This window comes from Pangasianodon hypophthalmus, chromosome 3 (assembly GCF_027358585.1).
Source record: "Pangasianodon hypophthalmus isolate fPanHyp1 chromosome 3, fPanHyp1.pri, whole genome shotgun sequence".
NCBI lineage: Eukaryota > Metazoa > Chordata > Actinopteri > Siluriformes > Pangasiidae > Pangasianodon > Pangasianodon hypophthalmus.
In genome coordinates this window covers 5796246-5814782 of record NC_069712.1, presented here as the reverse complement: position 1 = coordinate 5814782, position 18537 = coordinate 5796246, and the positions used below count along the sequence as shown (strand labels likewise).

Sequence of the window (18537 nt, the reverse complement as noted above, 5' to 3'; positions counted from 1 at the left end):
CACCAAATATCATATTTACAGTTTTATATACATAGGTTTATGTATAATCTATTAATCTATCATAATCATAATCTATTTAAAAATGCCAAACAAATTTGATGAAAAATAAACACTACACGCATTCCACAATCTCTCTGTTCACACTACTAAGCGACGAGTCGACAGGCAACCATTCATTTTCTATATACAATGCAAGAGACTTAGCTGTGATTACAGTAACAAAGCAACAAGATGACAATTTGAATTGATATTTTCTTAATTCTGTGCCAATTATGTATGAGCCATTAAAGCAAGAAATCCTAGCATTGGCTGAAGTGATTCCTCGGACCAGCCAAGTGGCAGTCAGACGTGTAGTTTGTTCCTCACTCAGAACTTTAGTTGCTACGCGCAATTTGTTTCCACTTTGCTGTTACAGTATACACGCCGTTTCATTCAAAGTGTACAGAGACATTACGAAGAAAAATAAAGCTTGGAAGGAAATAGCAGAAATCATGGGTGCCTCCGGTGAGTGTACATAGCTAGAACAGTTAGCTTGCTTTGCTAATCTGGCAATAAAGCTAGCATGAAGCCTAGCATGTAACATATAAGTCAAGCAACCAAGTTTCAGACTACTTAGACTACATTATTTAATTTGTGATTACCTAGTAATTTATAAGCTTTACAAGATGTAGAAGCTACGTATATATAGTTACTAGGGTTCTACATCTGGGAAAAAAAAGTTGGACAGTGCACACACACTAGAGACAAACTACAAGTAAGACGAGTGGGTTGTCAATTAATAGTGTGAACGTAGAGTTTGTGTTTTTCATAATAGATTGAAATAAACAAATCGATATCACAGTGCAAAGCTGAAATGAATTGTGAGGCACCGAGAGTTTTCCACTCTTAATACGCATTCCATTCTTCACTGATTTCATCACCTGCTGGAATCTTGTTGTTAGAGACTCGTAGTGTACAGGACCCTTACTACTATCGGTACATTACTGTAAGTTTCCAATCTGAACTAGGATCAGGATACTCAAAGAGCCGGACAAAGAGCATCCAAGCAGCTGATGTGTTCAGCCTCCTATTCAGTGCAGAGGAATGGCAGGCTCCAGGAAGGCCTTAAACTAATAAGCCATGGCCCTCCTTTAATTTATCAGTCTGTGTTTTATGCAAGTGGCCTCCCAGAGTTGATACATTCCCACAGTGCCTGTTGACCCAGCTGCCTTTGTCAAGGGCTGCAGCAGCAGGTGTTGTTTTCACGGCCACCCTGCCAGTAATGCAAACTGTTTAGTAGCTGCGCTGACCCCCGCGTCATTAACGGCGTTAGCCCAATCCTCCGGGGAACCACCTCTTTCTCTCCTTTCTCTTCCTCTCTCGCTCTTTCTTTTCCACCCTCCATCTCAGTTTCTTTCCCCTTATTTCTCTCGTTCTTTTTTTTTTTGTTTTAACAACGTACAGCCTGTCACAACAGCACAAAAAACGTGCGGATGAGAGAAAGGGGAGAGTTGATGCGGGTGGTGAAAGCAGCGGTGGGAAGCATGGGAACTACCCCCTGCCACCCCCTTCAGATCCCCTCCACCCCATCCCACCCTTCGAATACAGCCTGCCAGAAGCCCCTTGTTACCACCCTACTCCTGCCATCAGTCACTGAGGCTGTCAGGCTGGTTCCAGCATCCCACACACACACACACACACGTATATACTTAAGTCATGAATTCCTCTACCCAAAAGCCTAAAATATACCAAAGGGAGTTATCTTTCCCTCTCATATATATTTAATATCGTCAGTAATCAACACTCTTTCTCATGCAAAGGATTCTTAAACAATTTGTCACATAAGAACCAAGAGAGCACTAAAGTGTAGAGAAAGGCCTAAACGGTGGCTTGCTTTCAGTTTTCCACTTTCCTCACATGCTGGCCACCTCACTTTCCCAGGCACCACTCCCAGTGAAACACACAGGATGTGAACTAACTAAGTGCTCTTCAGCCTGTTCCTCATAGTCACTGCTTCATTGGAGTCCAATTACAGTGTGCGAGTATGTGTGTATGTGTGTGCCTGTTGGGTATGTCAACAGGTCTGCCTGCTCAGTAATAGACAGCCTTGAAGAGATTCGCCTGGCTCATTAGCCGGTGTGTGGAGGCATTAGGTTGTTTGAAGAGCTGCAGCTCTCACAGTTTCATTAGTAGCTACTCAGCGTGATGGCGAGGTTTCGCCTTCGAGCCCCATTACACACAAAACGGTACTGTTTCCACTTCCAGATGTTGCCAGGCCAAAAGAAACGTGCCGTCATCCATCATATGAAGTCTTCATTGCTAGCAATAATAATTTTCTTTCCATGCTTGCATGTTTTCGCATCTTGAGACAGTGGGATATGTATCCACCCTGATCAATATGTGCCTCAGGGTGTGTATTTATCATTGCTTAAGTAATAAATAAAGCACTTGGCGGCGTGTTGTTATAGGAAAATAGTAAATGAGGGGGGTGTGATGCAGCCTGACACAAAGCGGAGTTACTCTTACCACCCCGAAGTTGATTATTTTCCAATATCAACACGCCCTGAAGTTGGTTAGTTCCTGTTATTCCTTACATTATAACAGCATCACTTTTTTCTCTCTCTCTTGAAGTTAACAAGACAAAAAAAAATGCCCATTCATGTTGCCAAAACCCGCAAAGCACAAATTCTTGGAAAACTTAGCTATAGCTTTAACTCTGACTGGGCTGGCACTGGAGACTCCTTTCAAAAGTGTTAAATAATCCTCTCCTCACAGAAAATGTTACAATATCAATGTTTATCAGTGGCAACATGTTTTCTAATTGGTTTATTATTAGTCTTAGATTATGGGAAGTGTCCACCACCACATTCCTGTGTAAGTTGTTGCTATAGAAATAAGAATGTATTAGAACGAGCGCATTAATATTAACCTGTGATTTGCACCTGCAATACTGCCAGAGCTGTTGTTAGATAAAACTGATCAATACCTTCTGACCAATCAGATTTGAGAACTCAACAATGCTGTGTTATAATAAATGATAATTGCTGGGAGGAATCTAATCCTACAACTGCTTTTAACTGCTCATTTCTTGTGTTGAAGTGGTTCTTAGTAACAGTGTGGTGAACAGTGTGTGATGTTCCTACAGGCCTCAGGTACCTAAGGAATGCCGGCGGCCAGCAGAAGCTCCGGAGATGCTTAGCAGCTCCTGTTCTCGAGAATGCAGAAACGGACACTGCACCCCCACCGGCAAATGCTGCTGCAGCAACGGCTGGGAGGGTCCCTTCTGCTTAAGAGGTGAGACGCATACAGACACACACAAATACTCTTACATATTATAATTAATACTGGTGTTAGAATGTCAAAGATGTGGAGAAATCATAAATTCTTCTGCTCATCCTTCACAGCCAAGTGTGAACCTGCTTGCCGAAACGGTGGTGTCTGCATCGAACCCAACAAGTGCTTCTGTAAGGAAGGTTTCTCTGGGGCGCAGTGTGAGAAAGGAGAGCGAGGCGTACAAGAGGATCGGGAAAAAGATGGCATTTTGGATCACATCATTGACATGACATCATATCTGCTGGACCTCACCAGTTACATCGTCTAGATAGGGCAGGGAGACTGAGCTCCTCTACTCTGATCTGAAGGTGGAACTTTAAGGAGGCGTTTTTGAGGGTTTGCCTTCAGGACACCAACACCCCAACCTCCAACTGCATCCAATCTTCATTACCACAATCATCACCGACTGCCCATGTGGTGGGCCATCACTGGTCAACTAATGCTGGTACTTACTCCCAAATTTGGTTGATGCATTCAAATTCTTGTTGTTTGGGTAAACCACGTGGACTCATCCTGACATTTAGCAGGTTCCATTTTTTCTATTAAATTATTGACAAAGATCCCACACTGAGATTCAGTGCAAATAATATTGGTTCAGAATTATATCTGCAAATTTTGCTCCACATTTCTGATATAGAAGCACTGTCCCATGCATCGTGTTACACATCCATATACACACATAGCGATACAAGTGGGTGTCCAAGAGACGCCTTTACACAATGCTAAAGATTCCAGCACTCAGTGCTTTAGCTATGTCTTTGCTGTGTATCCTTCAGGACTCAGCCCTTATTCCTGCTTCTAAGGTCTCCCAGTGAAAAGGACCCTTCAGATGCCTCAAATCACTGGACTCACAATCTAAGCTCAGTTTGGACAGTCTGTATAAAGCCTGCACATGGCTGTAAACCAATTGTGCAACCAATGAAAGACAACTCTACAAAATCAAGACCTGTAATCAAGGCTCACTCTGGGAAATCAAATGGACAGTCTACCTGACTGAAACTCGCCACAGGAAGTCAAGATGGCCCTGGATCCATAACCTCACACCAAAGGCTTAGCCGAATAACCAATATGATTTAAAAATATATATATATGTGCGAACAGAATGTTGTATCTATTCATTTGATAAATCTCAGTTTATCCCACTCATCATCAAGATTAAAAAAAGGAACTGGTGACAATACATAATGCTAGTGTAATTCCAGCAATATTCATGGAGTCACTTAGTTGGGACTTGATGCCAGTCTATTTAAAGTTTGGTCTAGGCCATTAATAACTCTTGGAGAAAAGTCTTAGTAAAAAAATCAACTCAAACCTGAAGACGGCTGCAATCAGTGTGTACTTTGTATCACAAAAAAGTTGCCAATCAATCGAATGTTTTTCAACAGTCACTTTGATTCCGATATTCCTACCGATTTTCTTTATTCTTCATGACCATGCACGCTGCTTTCGATATAAATAATGTATCATAGATTTACATACATTTCATTAGGTTTGTGTATGTTTTGTTGTTCCTGTTTGAACTTCAGCAAAGAAACAAGCTAGTTTTGTATAAATCTTGTATGTAAGACCATTTTCACAGCAGTATTTTTTAAGCTAGTTACACTGCCACGAGTATAAAAGAATATAATATTAACGAATAATAGATTACCATCATTCACTGGGATCTTGTTTTTAATTCATCAAAGATCCATGTGTCTTTTTTTTTCAATCACTGAATGGTCTTCAGTTAATAGTGTCAAAAGGGAACAAGCATAGTGCTGTACATTTCTGATAGTACTGTACTAAGATAAGTACTACTTAGCTTTGCAAAGTAATATAGTATTACTATTGTTTCAATAGAGGAAGGTTTATTTTTTTAAGTGTAATAATATATGACAGGGGAGAGTATTACTAGAGAGCAGTTTTACATTAAGCCTATGGATTCACATTGTGTATTTTCTCGCAAAAAACATTTCCTGATTTCTTTTTCATACATAGAAAAAAGCTATCGTAAACATATCTGGATTTCTCTACATTGTGCATAGCATTTTGATTCAATCATGAGATTATTAGAAGATGTTTATCTCTATAAAAAGTAGATTTAACATTGGTAAGTGATGCAAGTCAGTGTTTTCCTTTTGATAATGACCCACTGTACTGAGTATGTGAAAAAAGAGGCCTAAAGGCAGAAACAGGAGAATGTGTAATCATATACTCTAAGCATGAGTCACCAATAAAATGAATGATACTGCCAATGGAACATTCCACATTGCAAAAGAGTGTGTGATTATCCTGACTGATTAGAGGTTCCCCCATTGCAAGCAGACAACCTAAACAGATTTGACACTTATATGATACAAAAAAAACCCTGATTTTATATTTATATAATACATAAAACTTGTTTTAAGTCTATATTTGCTAAACCTACTGCTACTCAAATTGCATTAATTCATCACTGTTGAACTTGAACTTGAATTTTGTACATTATCGACCACCACTAGTATCACACGTTGCAAATAGTGGACATTCAATTTGAGTAATTTACTTCAAATGCATCCAAAGAGATGGAAATTTCCTCTATTACATTTACTCTGAGAAACATTTGCCTCTCATTTGATTTCATAAATCAGGATCATATGTGTTATTTAGTATACCGTATCATTAGTTACCCTTTTTTCTGCTCTCAGTGTGGCTGAGAGCGTTACTTTCTTTTGAAGAAGTACACTAACGACGGTATGTTGTCTCTGATGTGAAACTGACTTCATTGCTTTCCGTAAATGTAAGGAATCTATGCTGTAAGTCTATTCTGTAATATTAGCACTTAATGTGAAACTTGCATTGGAGCTGCTGGGAAGGTGTCATGTGAATAGAGTAACCCATTTTTTTTGTTTGTTTTACTACATTATTTAAGTAGTTATGCCATAAAGTTATTTAAGTTGTCTGCAATGTTTGTTCTGTTTCATGTGAAGAATTTGATCATGTATTGTAAATAAAACTAGGGCTATCTTGGTGTCTTCCCAAAAGTATCATTATGTTTATTAAAGTGTATAGCATGTTTTAAGAAAAAAAAAACAGATGCAAGACTGTTTTTTTTCCAATACACTCAATGAATGACTGTGCAGTAAGGTATACAAAATTGTGTCTACAATGAGGAACATATTTAATAAGAATATATTGTTATTCAGTAATGTGTGTTATTACTGAAGAAAGTGTACCAAGTACTATTGAATTCTCAATTCTGATTGGTCAGATGGTGTTGATTCATGTTCTATAACAAGGCAAATCACAGGTTTATATTAATACACTTGTTATTGTTTCTATAGAAACAATGTACACAAGCACAATCCACATAAACAGATTTTTTAAAACATATATAATAGATGATATGGTGAAGTGGAGATTTATATAACATGGAATATGGAAGGAGTCTCCAGTGTCAGTGCTTTGTAACAGTCAGAAGTAAAGCTTTAATTTTTCCTCCATGGGAAAGTCTTCAGACGTATTTGCGCTTTCTGGTTTCTCCAAGCTGTGTGTTTTCGACTTATTAACTTCAAAAGAGTGAAAAAAAATTGCTGGTGAGGGAACAACTGCTTTAAAGCTGGAATTATATACAGTTGTATGAAAAAGTTTGGGTACCCCTGGGCAAATTTTTTATATATACAGTTGTTAAAAAAAAAACATTATTCTGCAAATGTTAGTGTACATTTACTTTACATTTGATGAACTTAAAAAAAGAAACAAATAAAATACTTATTGTGGCATATGCAAAAATTTGGACACCCTTTCATTTGTAAATTCTCAGAACTTGTCAGGAATAACAATTTCAGAGCATTATAAATCTCAGCTAGAACTGCCTGTCATTTAGGCAAAGCAAAATCCTCATATGACACTAACGACATGCCAGAAGGTTTCGCTGTCACAGGAGTAGTGATACAAGTGTAACAGTGGAACAGGAAACAATGCAAATGTAGATGAAAGAATGGATTCCAGCAAATTCTGGAACCAAATGTGACGTAGTCTTTCAAGAAACTGAAGCTGAAAAGAGGCTGGCTTCTGCAACAGGACCATGATCCAAAACATACCTCAAAATCCACCATGAACTACTTTAAGAAATGTGAGGTCGAGTTTTTGGAATGGCTGTCACAGTCCCTGACTTTAACATAATTGAAAATACGTGTGTACATCTTAATCATGCTGTGCATGCAAGATGACCCAAGAAGGAAGAAAATGTAGGTGAAAATTCCTCAAACAAGACTAGAAAGACTTTTCTTTTTTAAAATAGTTTGCTGCCAAGGTCTTCTTTTCACTTCAGAAATCAATAAAATATGTAATTTGGGCAGGGGTGCCCAAACTTTTCATACAATTCTAAGTGATAACAGGAACAAACTTGTTTTGTGGCCATTCCACATCATTAAATGTATTTTAATGTTAAACTGTAAATGGATAAAAAGCATGTTGTTTTTTCATTAAATAAGTACAAAATAACACATAACAGACCATGCGGAAATAATCCATCCCAGGGTAGCGTAATGCAACGATGCATAACACTAAGTGTATTATTTTCATGTAACTGCATGATCTGGAGTGTGTTATTCCGCTTATACTACAGCGATTTGCCAGCGATCACAATGTTTAATTTATTATTGAATGACACATCATGCATTTTAACAATTTAAAGTTAGATCTGATGTTGTGGAACGTCAGAGAGATAAGTTAGTTCCTGTTATTACTTACATTATAGCTGCAATAAACAGTCATTCTCTCACCAGCCTTTCTCTTTATCTCTCTCTCTCTCTCTCTCTCTCTCTCTCGAAACTAGAGAAAATAGAAAGTGTAAAACTTCTCTGTCCTGAAGACTTTCCCATCCTGGGAAACTTTACAAGGGTCCATGAGTGTTACAAAGTGCTAGCACCGGAGACTCCTTCCATACATGTTAAATAACATTGTTAAATAAAACATTTGGGGTTGGATAATGTAAAAATTTTTGCTTTTTGTTAATGAAATAAAAACATTGTTTTTGGGTGTCGACTCAGATTTTCATACCTGGCTGGGCTATTTGTATGCATGACTGAGCATAGATTATCTGAAACTGTGTCCACAACAGGTACAAGGACACACTGAGAGGCTTCAGTGTGCACACAGTGTCCAGCACACATAAATATTTTAGCATCCCGCCGCAAATATATCAGAGAATATTTCTCTGTGCAAACAAACTATTGCTTTACGTAGATGCCCCTGGTGTCTGTTGTGGCTCAGTGCTGGGAAGTGTCTCATTCCTTGTGCGTCACTGGCCAAATTTCCAGTGAAGGTTTTTTTTTTTTCATCAACGTACAGTGCACAGAGAGACGTTCAGAGGACGCCAAGGAGGCCAAGGTGGCCGCTAGAGCAATATTTCAAAAATGTTAATCCAGAACTAAAACCCTGGATGCTGAATGCTACGCTCTCATACTGCTGTTACAATACCTGAAGAAGACAGGGTGACCTCAATCATGCAAACTTTCCATTTCCACTCTTCCACAAGGTGCGGATTTCGGGAAACAAACGCTATCAGATTTCAGGGGTGCACCCCAAATGCAAACAGCCTTCATATGAGTTGAGTTTATAGCACACAAAGATATGCTGGATCTAAATGAACGTTTGCGGTTTCGCTGTGCAGACTGACAGTGTTTAATTAAATTCTTCAAATAAATATAACACATCACCAGGGGAATATCACCAAATATCAATCAGATTGAGTGCTCGTTATCATAACAAATGAGGACCACCCACATCATCGAAGCCACCACAATGTATTCAGAGAGTCGCACGATGTCTGGTTGTCTGTTGAGTGTTTGGAGCCAACTGAAATAGCGAGAGCCAGTGCGATGGGGTACGTTTTAGTTTATGTGTTATCTGTGGCATGAATCATTTCTTTTCATTTGGAATGGTTTTCTTTCTGTCCCCCAAAGGGCCCTTGTCTGGCCATCTTTAATAAACAGTGTAACCCAGCACTGGGTAAACATGACGAGCCTGTATACTAAATATTTCTCAGACTTGGATGGTTGGTATGATAGAGGTATGTTACAATTCTTTGTACATGTACAGAAGTTATTCTTATGGATAATGGTTTAAAAACAATGACCAAGGATTAAAAAAAAAACAATTGTGATTTTGTACTCACGCTCTGGTCTCTATTTATTCAGGTTCATCTTCCTCGCACGAAAAGCCCTCATTAGCTTTATTATTTTTTTTTTTTTGGAGTTATAAGGTATAATCATTTTAAATAATGGACACAACTGTCTAATTGTATTGATATGGTTTGAAAGGGATTGAGTAAACAGCTGATGTAGTTTCCTTGCATGACAGTCCCTCAGTTCTGTATCTGGTCTTGTCACGGCCTTGATTGCACAGCGTATTCTGTTACTTCATGTGTTTACATGACTGAGTCATTGAGGACTACTGCTGCAGTGTGTGTGGCCGTGAACGAGGAATTCTGATATTCCTGTCAGTACACACTCACTGAGGAAGCCAGGGACCTGAACAAATTTGTGCCTTCGAGGTTTTACATTAACTTTGCTGAAGATAAAAGGCTTTAAAATGGAAAAACAACAACCTAATCATCGAGATAAGATGGATTTAAAGTGTGTAATTTTTTTTTTTACATTGGGCTTAATCTGTAACCGTGCTATTTATTACACAGATTCTATAAAGTCTCTTGTAGAATTATAAGCATCAATCATGAACATGAATAAAAACCATAAAATGACCTGTGAACTATAAATAGAACATTTGGGAGTGTGCTGTTATCAGAAAATAATCAATGATGGGGTGATGTGGTGTGGCTTGACACAAAGCTGAGTCACTGTTACCACAGTAAACTTGATTATTTTCTAATAACTGCACATCCTTAAGTGTTTTATTCCTCTTGCACCACTGTAATTTGCCAACACTAACAATTTATTACTTATTAAAGAATAACACGACATAATTTTAAGCAATTTAAAGTTAAGGTTGATGTTGTGGAACATCTACAAAACAACTTCCTGTTATCGCTTACGTTAAAGCAGTTATTCAGTTGTTTCCTCATCAATCTCTCTTTTTTCTCTCTCTTGAAATTAATAAGACAAAAAATGCAGCTTGTCATGTTGCAGAGAAACGGGAAAATGCAAAGCCCTTTGTTTTGAAGACTTTCCTGTTTTGGAAAACTTAACGTTCCAGATTTATCTCTGACTGTTACGAACTCTGACACTGGAGACTCCTTCCAAATATGCTAAATAAGCATATCCTCACCATATCAATGATTATATGTATATGTTTTTTAAATCCATTTATGTGAGTGTCCACTATACAAGTCCCTGTGTAAACTGTTACTATAAAAATATAACAGGATTCGCCTCGTAGCCGCAACTACTGTCAGAGCTGCTGTTATAGAAATTTAATGAGCACCTTCTAACCAATCAGAATCGAGCATTCAACAGCTCTGTGAAACTGCAATCTTTGGGTTCTTCTTTGCCTCCTTCACCATGATTCCACCTTATTCCACCTGTATCGTGGTCTGGGTCATGGTGGATCCTGTGCCTATCCTGGGAACATTGGGTGCAAGGCAGAAATACTCCCTGGATGAGACACCAGTCCATTGCAGGCCTAAAATAAATTCTATTAGTTAAAAAAAAATAGGTAAGTAAGGCAGTGTATGCCATTTAAAAAATTATACACTCTACATTGCTTAGTCCAAATTAACTTCCTTATACCAACCACGGTTTCTACACCTTATACCATCTGGTTCATGGCGCTTTCCCAATTTACATCCATCACACTCTGAACACAGCCAACAGATGATCCAACCCAAGCATGCATGGTTTTTATGTGTTGGCTAGAACATAAGCTCCATCAAAAGCCTTGGTCCTCCACTCATGTTTACTGCCTGTAAGCCGGTACGCTGACTCGCATCCATGAAATGATGCAATTAAGGTTCCCACTGGGGCCCAATCTGTCATGTAAACACACACCAAGCCCAATCTGATGGCAGGAGACTGGCAGGAGAAGACAGGTAAGTGTCAGGAAAGGAGGGCCAAGGGGATGGGTGTGGAGGAATGAGCTCATGGTCTGAGCTCCGCTGCTGCTCTGCTGTTAATTACCCGTCGGTATCAAATGCATCGGTTTGTGTGCGCAGGTACAGCTGTGTGTTTGCATAGTTTTAAACAAAAGTGTTTATATGTGAACATGTGCGTTAAAAGAGAGAAGGTGTGTCAAGGCCATTGTGTGCGGTTGTGAAACCAGACACTTGTCTTTTTTGTCTGTTTGTCTCAGCTGTGATCCCTTGAACAGCGAAGTAAACAACTGGATGGGTGGAAAGAGACCACCTAGGTAAAAGTTTCCATGCTGAGGTATCTTCACAAAGTGACTGCGCAATTTTTTCCAAACACATTAAAACAAGTTATGCAAATGTTTTATGGTGGTACTTGTGTAGAGTGGTGTTATATTAACCTGCACATGTCGCCGTTCATCTTGCCTACTTGCCTACTTTCTGTTTTTTGTTGTTTTTTTTAATCCGTTTGTGCTTTACAAAAGTGAACACAGCTAAATCAAAGAGTGCACTGCCAAAGTTTTGGCCCTACTGCACTGGTTTCATTGAGAATTGATTACTGAACATCCCAAAGCATAAGATTTTATGAGCCTAAAAATCTGAAAAAAAAAAAGCCTCTTATGAGACTTGAAGCTGCTACAGGCATGTTCTACGACCCATTATAAATAAACAATGCAAAACCACTGTTTAAACTTTAGCATTTATGGTAACTGTAAATAAATGTTATTATTATTTTAACACTCATTTTAACAACTTATTTTTATATATTTTTTTCCTTTATTCCTTTTTTTCTATAGGCGTACTGTAAAACACAATGAGCAGCATGCATTTTAACCCTTATATTTTATTCTTATAAAAGAACCATGAAATTTTTTAAACGTGAGCGTGCAATAATACTAAAAAATTTAGATTTTCCAACATTCTCCATGTGCTCAGCTCCATTTCTCTGACCTTTTTAAAAAAATCCTACTTGCACTTATATAGTTAGTTATATCAGTTATCAAAATGCTATATTGTGATAAAGCCATTTTGTCCTGTTGTTGAGAGTTACAAGGTGAAATGTATGTTGACAAAATGACCGGTGTTTGTAAATTTTAACCTAAATCTATGTCATTCCCCGCAGCTCTTCGAAGGCGTGGGTTGGGCTTTTGGCGCTCTATTTCCACCAGTGTTGTTGATATTCATCAGATGATGACAACAGAGAAGAGAAGATAGATCGTTTTTGCTTTTTGTTTTATTTGACATGTATGTATTGGTATGTAAGGAATGAAACGCTTAGAAACATGCTTTTACAGGAAAATAATCAAGGATGGGATGGTGTGATACATCCCAACATGAAGCAGAGCTACTCTTACCACCCTGAAGTTTATTAGTTCCCTATAATAGCACATCCCAATGTATTTATTTCTCTTATACCACAGCAATTTGCAAAAAAACTCATACTTTTTATACATTTATAGTTACATTTAATGTTGTGGAACACCCACAAAACAAGTTAGTTCCGGTTATAAGTTGCATTACAGCAGTTACAAACAGTCATTCCCTCACCAGCCTCTACATGTTGAACGTAATAAGACAAAAACCCAGCTGTCATGTGACCGAGAAAGTGCAAAGCCCTCCATCCTACAGACTGTCTGAAAACTTAAAGTTACAGCTTTACATCTGATGGCTATAAAGTGCTGACACTGGATAGTCCTTCCAAAAATGTTAAATAAACTTCTCACAGAAAACTTCACATGTCAATTACTACACGGGTTTTTTTTTTATCCATTTGGGTGGAGCATCTGCCAAACAAGTCCCTGTATACGTTGTTACTATAGAAATGATACCATGTTAGAATCACTGTCCAAGTGCTATTATAGAAAATGAATTAACACTTTTTCAACAGCATGGTTGTATAGAAAGGGTTAAGTTTTGGTCTGGGGCACTGGGACACAGTAGTTAAGAGAAAAGAAGGCTTATGGTAGGTGTGATATCAATACAATAATAATGCTGAATAATGCTATTATTATTAGCAAGCACTCCACAAAGAACAGAAAAAAACACTACTGATGTAGAATAAGAGATGTGTACTAGTGCATGTTCATTCAGATTAGTTTTTGTTAGTGTTCAGGTGGTTATCTGGTCCGTAAGGCCTGCGCACCGATGTGCGTGATGATGCCCTGTGCTTGTGTTGGCAGCTGGCACTCCGTAGTTTCTCTGAGCTTGAGGCGGGAGAAAAGAATGTGCTGTTTACAAACTGCATTCACAATGAATCAGAACAGTGAATGTCTGCTCGGTGCAGGCCACACGCACGCTCCTGATCCACATGTGCACGCACATGTGCACGCACACACACACACTTGTTTAATGGAAAACATCCTGATTCACCAAGAACACTGTCACGAGTTTTATTCTAATTTTAGTCATGGCTGTGTTCTCCAAATTAATTAATCACTATTAATCACAATATCTCCTAATGAATATCAGTGGAGTGTCGTGTTCCTCTCACATCCTTGATGAGGCCTGCTACTTTGATATCATTCTTCCTATTGGATTCACATCATTTGCATTTCCTTGGCACAGGATGCATCTTTTTTCCATTGCTTTAAAAAGACCGGCGCTCTGGTTTTCATACACAGACTTGTGTGGTGCTGTGTCGTGATTCCCCACACGAGGTGGTGCATAATATTTTCTAAAATCATCCTCAGCCCCCTCAGAGCTTTAATCTAAGCCAAATGATGCCCTTGCATTCCATTTCAAGCACCAGCTTTAAAGGAGTCCGGCTGTAGGTCAATGCTTTAGAGAAAACCCTTCAACACAAAGGATAAAGGCTCCCTCTGCTGAAGTCCTTCAACCAGGAATTCTGCTGGTTCCGACAAGACAAGGCCGGACGGCATCTAATCAGCTCATGGTAATTCCACTCTGCTTTTCAGATGCTTTCTCAACAAGTAGAGAAGAATTGTCTGAGTATCAACAAAAAAGGTGAAAAAATATTATATGCTCTAGATCACGGGTCGTCAACTGGTCAGATTGTTATCTGGATGTGAACCAAGCAAAGTAGTTCAGCAAATCAAACTGAACGTTTGAAAAATACCGTGGCAGAATTGATAAAATATAGTGCCTTAGTTCATTGACTTCAGCTTTCTAAACAAGAACCATCACAGCTTCTGTAACAGATCCTCTGTTGCAGTTTGTTGTAGCCAATCACAAGCATTTATTTTAAATTATTTAGCTGAAAACAGCTCAGTGTAGTGACCGGTTAGTGGTCATATATTCTCCCCAACATCCACATGCCAGTAGGTGATTTGGCTACTACCCTAGGTGTGAATGAGTGTGTGATTATGTGAGTACCCACCTCATGCCCAGTGTTCCCGGGATATGCTCTAGATCCACCGCAATGCTGAGAATAAAGCGGTTACTGAAGATATATGAATGAAGGCAGCTCATTAAACCAGGGAATAACTGCAGATAGAGACAAGACAAACATAATGTTTAAAAACTATTGGACAGAAGAATGTCTTTATTTTTTCATTTTCAAATTCAAAATAGACGTCTCATCTGCTCAGAGTCCGTGGCTCTAGTCAAAACTCATAATGTGAAACTCCACTACAAAACAAAATATAACCACTTCAGAGTGATGTGTTGTATTTATATCCATGAACTAATCACTAAAACTTAATCACTAAGCATTAAAAGGTAACTGTTGTCTCCATTCAGTCATGTTAGTTACTTATCAAGACCTTTACAAGCACGGAATTTTATGCAGCTGGACCTTAGATTTTCACAAATACCACTGCTCTAGATACTGTAATTAACACTAACAATACCACTGTCACCTCACATTTCGAGTTTCTGTGTCAGCAGTCTGCAAACCAAAGAAATTTCGCAGCCATTTTGACTTAACAGTTGCTATAACATAAATACAGTACAAATACCCAGCCACAGTCCATGCAATGCAATATTCATCCATGATACACCCATCCGTCTCCATGCAGGTGCCCCATCACACCCTCCAAACCCTGTGACCTGACCTCTGACCTCACACACCTGGGAGTCAGTTCTTTGCAGCGCGACCTTTGGCTATGGTGTGTCTGTCACTTCCAAGCACCTGTTAAACTTATCACAGTGGCAGGCTATTCTTCTTCATGGGTTCACAGGACAGCAGGTGATAAAATGCTTCCCATGCTCACATTTCAAGGCAAGTAAAAGCTTTCTCTTGTTTTAAATATCAAGACATTTAGCAAATCCAACTGTGGAAGGAGTAAGGTTTCAGCAGATGCTGCCAAAATCCGAAGTCTCTTCATCCAAAATGATAAATGGTCCAGAATAATGAGACACTTTGAGGTTTTAAGCCACTGTCTTTTCAGTGCAAACAGAAGGTGGCAGTCAACCCATACAACTGAACCAAATCAAGACTTCTTTCCATATTAGCATAACCATTGACTTTCCCCAGTCTGATCGCAACTCAAAAGACAATCGTGAACATTTTCCTGTTTTCAGCACCTTGGAATCACTGTACAATCCATATTACAATTTGAAATCCTGTTTTTTCCTTCCCAAACCTCAAAATCAACCACTTTGACCGCACATTAATCTGAGCAGAAGTGCACTGTCATCCACTGAGATGGATGAGCTTCAGAGGCTCTCATCTTACAGATGAAGTGGGTCATGTGGGGATTCGAGGAGGTAACCGTTATAATCGGCATGACAGAGAAACCCTCTCGAGAAGCCCATCAATCTTGATGCCACACACCGAGACAACCAGGGAGCTCTGCCTCAGCTGTCTTCTACCCGATCTTTCTCAGCAGCCAGTACTATATTTAATTATGTTATCATGATGAACAGACTCTGAGGCTTGGCGGGGAGTCAGAGGCAGATCATGCATAACTGTTTCTCTGGTTTCTTCCCACTCGGTGATGTGCAGCGGAGCACTTCAACAAAACCACGCTGGCTTCACACCGAGAAATCCAGTTCCAAACCACCCTCACCCTTCTCAAGTGATTCGTTATTTGGAGAAAGTGCTGTGGTTTGCAGGCCTTGAATATCACATATATACTCTTATACTTCACTGGAGAAGATCACACACTTACTGGAGGTTCTCTGACAGATTACAATATTTATATGCTGCTGCATTAACAGTCAAATAAGAATGACTGTCACGCAAACATGAGAAACATCATCCATGCTAATAAAACCATTGGCATTTAAATGTTTCACATGAGGCTTGGAATAGTTTACATAGACAGTACAAACATGGTATTTTACAAAGGATTTCACAATTAACTGGGTAATATTAGACCAATGTCAGCTGGATAGATGGATGAATTGATGGATGGATGGATGCGTGGGAGGGTGTGTGGCTGGATAGCTAGATGGGTCAGTGGGTGGGTTTGTGGGTATGCGTGTGGGTGGATGGACGGATGGATGGGTGTTTGGATGGGTACGTAAGTGGATGGATAGATGGATCGATTAATGGAAGAATGAGTGGGTGGATCGATAGATATATAGATGGGGTGGTGGGTGGGTATGTGGGTGGGAGGTTGGATGTTTGAATGAATGGGTGGTTGGATGGGTAGGTAGGTGGCTGGATAGATGGACTTGGCTGGATGGACAGGTTCAAGTAGATGTGAATAAACTATTCGCTCAGAGGAGGAACTCTCTGTGGCAATCTGTAAATAAGAGGAAAAAACATCTAACCAATCAGGACAAAGAGGCATTGTTGCCTGCCTATTGTGTTGCCTGTTGATTCAGAAACCTCCACCTCTTACACTAGCATTTAGGTTCTAGTCTAGGCAATGTCAGAGCATGTGTTTTTAAAGGGTGTTGCTTTGGAGAATCACCTAGGGGAGGGGTTATATTTGTTTGGATTATGAGTTTCAGACGCAGCTTAGTCTTAGCTTACTCCAAAGTCGAGAATTCTCAGAACAGTATGGTACATTTTTTGTCAAAATGTACAGTATGTCACATTTTATAAACACACCCAAGACCCACCTACATTCACAGAAAGAGGCAATTTAACTATAAAGGCAGATGACCAATCACATTTAGTTTTCCATGACCCATTGGCAAACACTCAAGATTCTCTTTGACTCAATGGTAACTGCTTCAAACCAAACACTTTAATAACTTTTAAAGATGGGATACTATCAGCGTTTTTTTAATCCTGTGACAATATCTAGCTCTGAAAACCCTTGTTGTTTCATGTTGATTTGATGTCAACATTGATTTCATGTTAAAAAATTTAGTTTTACCCAAAAATGCATAGAGCAAAACAAATTGCAACCATCAGCATCAGGAATCAGGAATCAAGAATCACTTTATTCACCGTAGACATTAGAAATGTATTAGGAATTTGTGATGGTGTTTGGTCCAGCACACCACATCAATCAAACACAGCCAACATACACATACACATACCCATACTCATATAAACAAAAGGATGAAAGGTAGCAGCTGTATGGTAACAATGCTGTGCAATTGTACTTGTCTATCTTGATGAATGAAGATGGATTTCAATAATGTAAAGAACCTGAGGAGGACCATAATAACAGCAGTACAAATCGGTTGTGCCACAAAGTGCAGTAGTAAATCAAGTTTATCTTAATTATAAGCTTAGAAAGTGTCTAATGTGGGAACCTGACAAGGGAGATAATAACAGCAGTGCAATACAGTTGTGCAAGCTTAAAATGATGAACATTCTGAAGCTTGTGGCCAAAAAACAAAAGATATCAGACACTCAATAGCCCGTGGCAGTGCGTCTCAGGCTGAGACTAGCTCCAGTTAACTTCTGGCAAAATTGGTGTAAGTTAGGGAGTTAAAATAATAAATGACTCAGTAGTAGGATTGCAACAGTAGGCATGTCAGTTGCACCCAGGCATAATTGATGAGGTAGGAACCTAAAACGGTACTCCTAAGCACAAGAGCAGGGATATCATTCCACTAACGATGGTGCTTCGTTCTTCTCATGTCATACTATTTGGTACAGCAGTATGTGTTTATGATCGTAGCCATGTTCTAACAAAAAATTGTTTTTCTACAGGTACAAATACACTCAAGGGCAAGTACTATTTGATAATACTGATTAGCTAGTAGCTATGATTTGGCTAAATTTTCCAGTCTAAAAAACTGAAAACCACAGGTACATGCTGAATCATGGACAAAGACTTATCTATACTGTTACCACAGTTCTAGTTAGGGGG

At 39.0% G+C, this 18537-nt stretch overlaps 1 protein-coding gene across 3 annotated transcripts in view; it reads left to right on the top strand.

Moving 5' to 3' along the window:
* hhip (hedgehog interacting protein) overlaps positions 1-6206 on the top strand; it is a 33664-nt gene extending 27458 nt beyond the window's left edge. For 2 of the 3 annotated variants that reach the window (XM_026939957.3, XM_026939949.3), the window contains exons 12-13: positions 3125-3273; positions 3384-6206. In XM_026939957.3, coding sequence (XP_026795758.1) covers positions 3125-3273; positions 3384-3580 — 346 coding nt within the window. In that variant the 3' untranslated portion in view covers positions 3581-6206. The remainder of the gene's footprint in view (positions 1-3124; positions 3274-3383) is intronic. The other variant, XR_008301463.1, reaches the window with a different exon arrangement.
* Positions 6207-18537: the final 12331 nt, after the last annotated feature.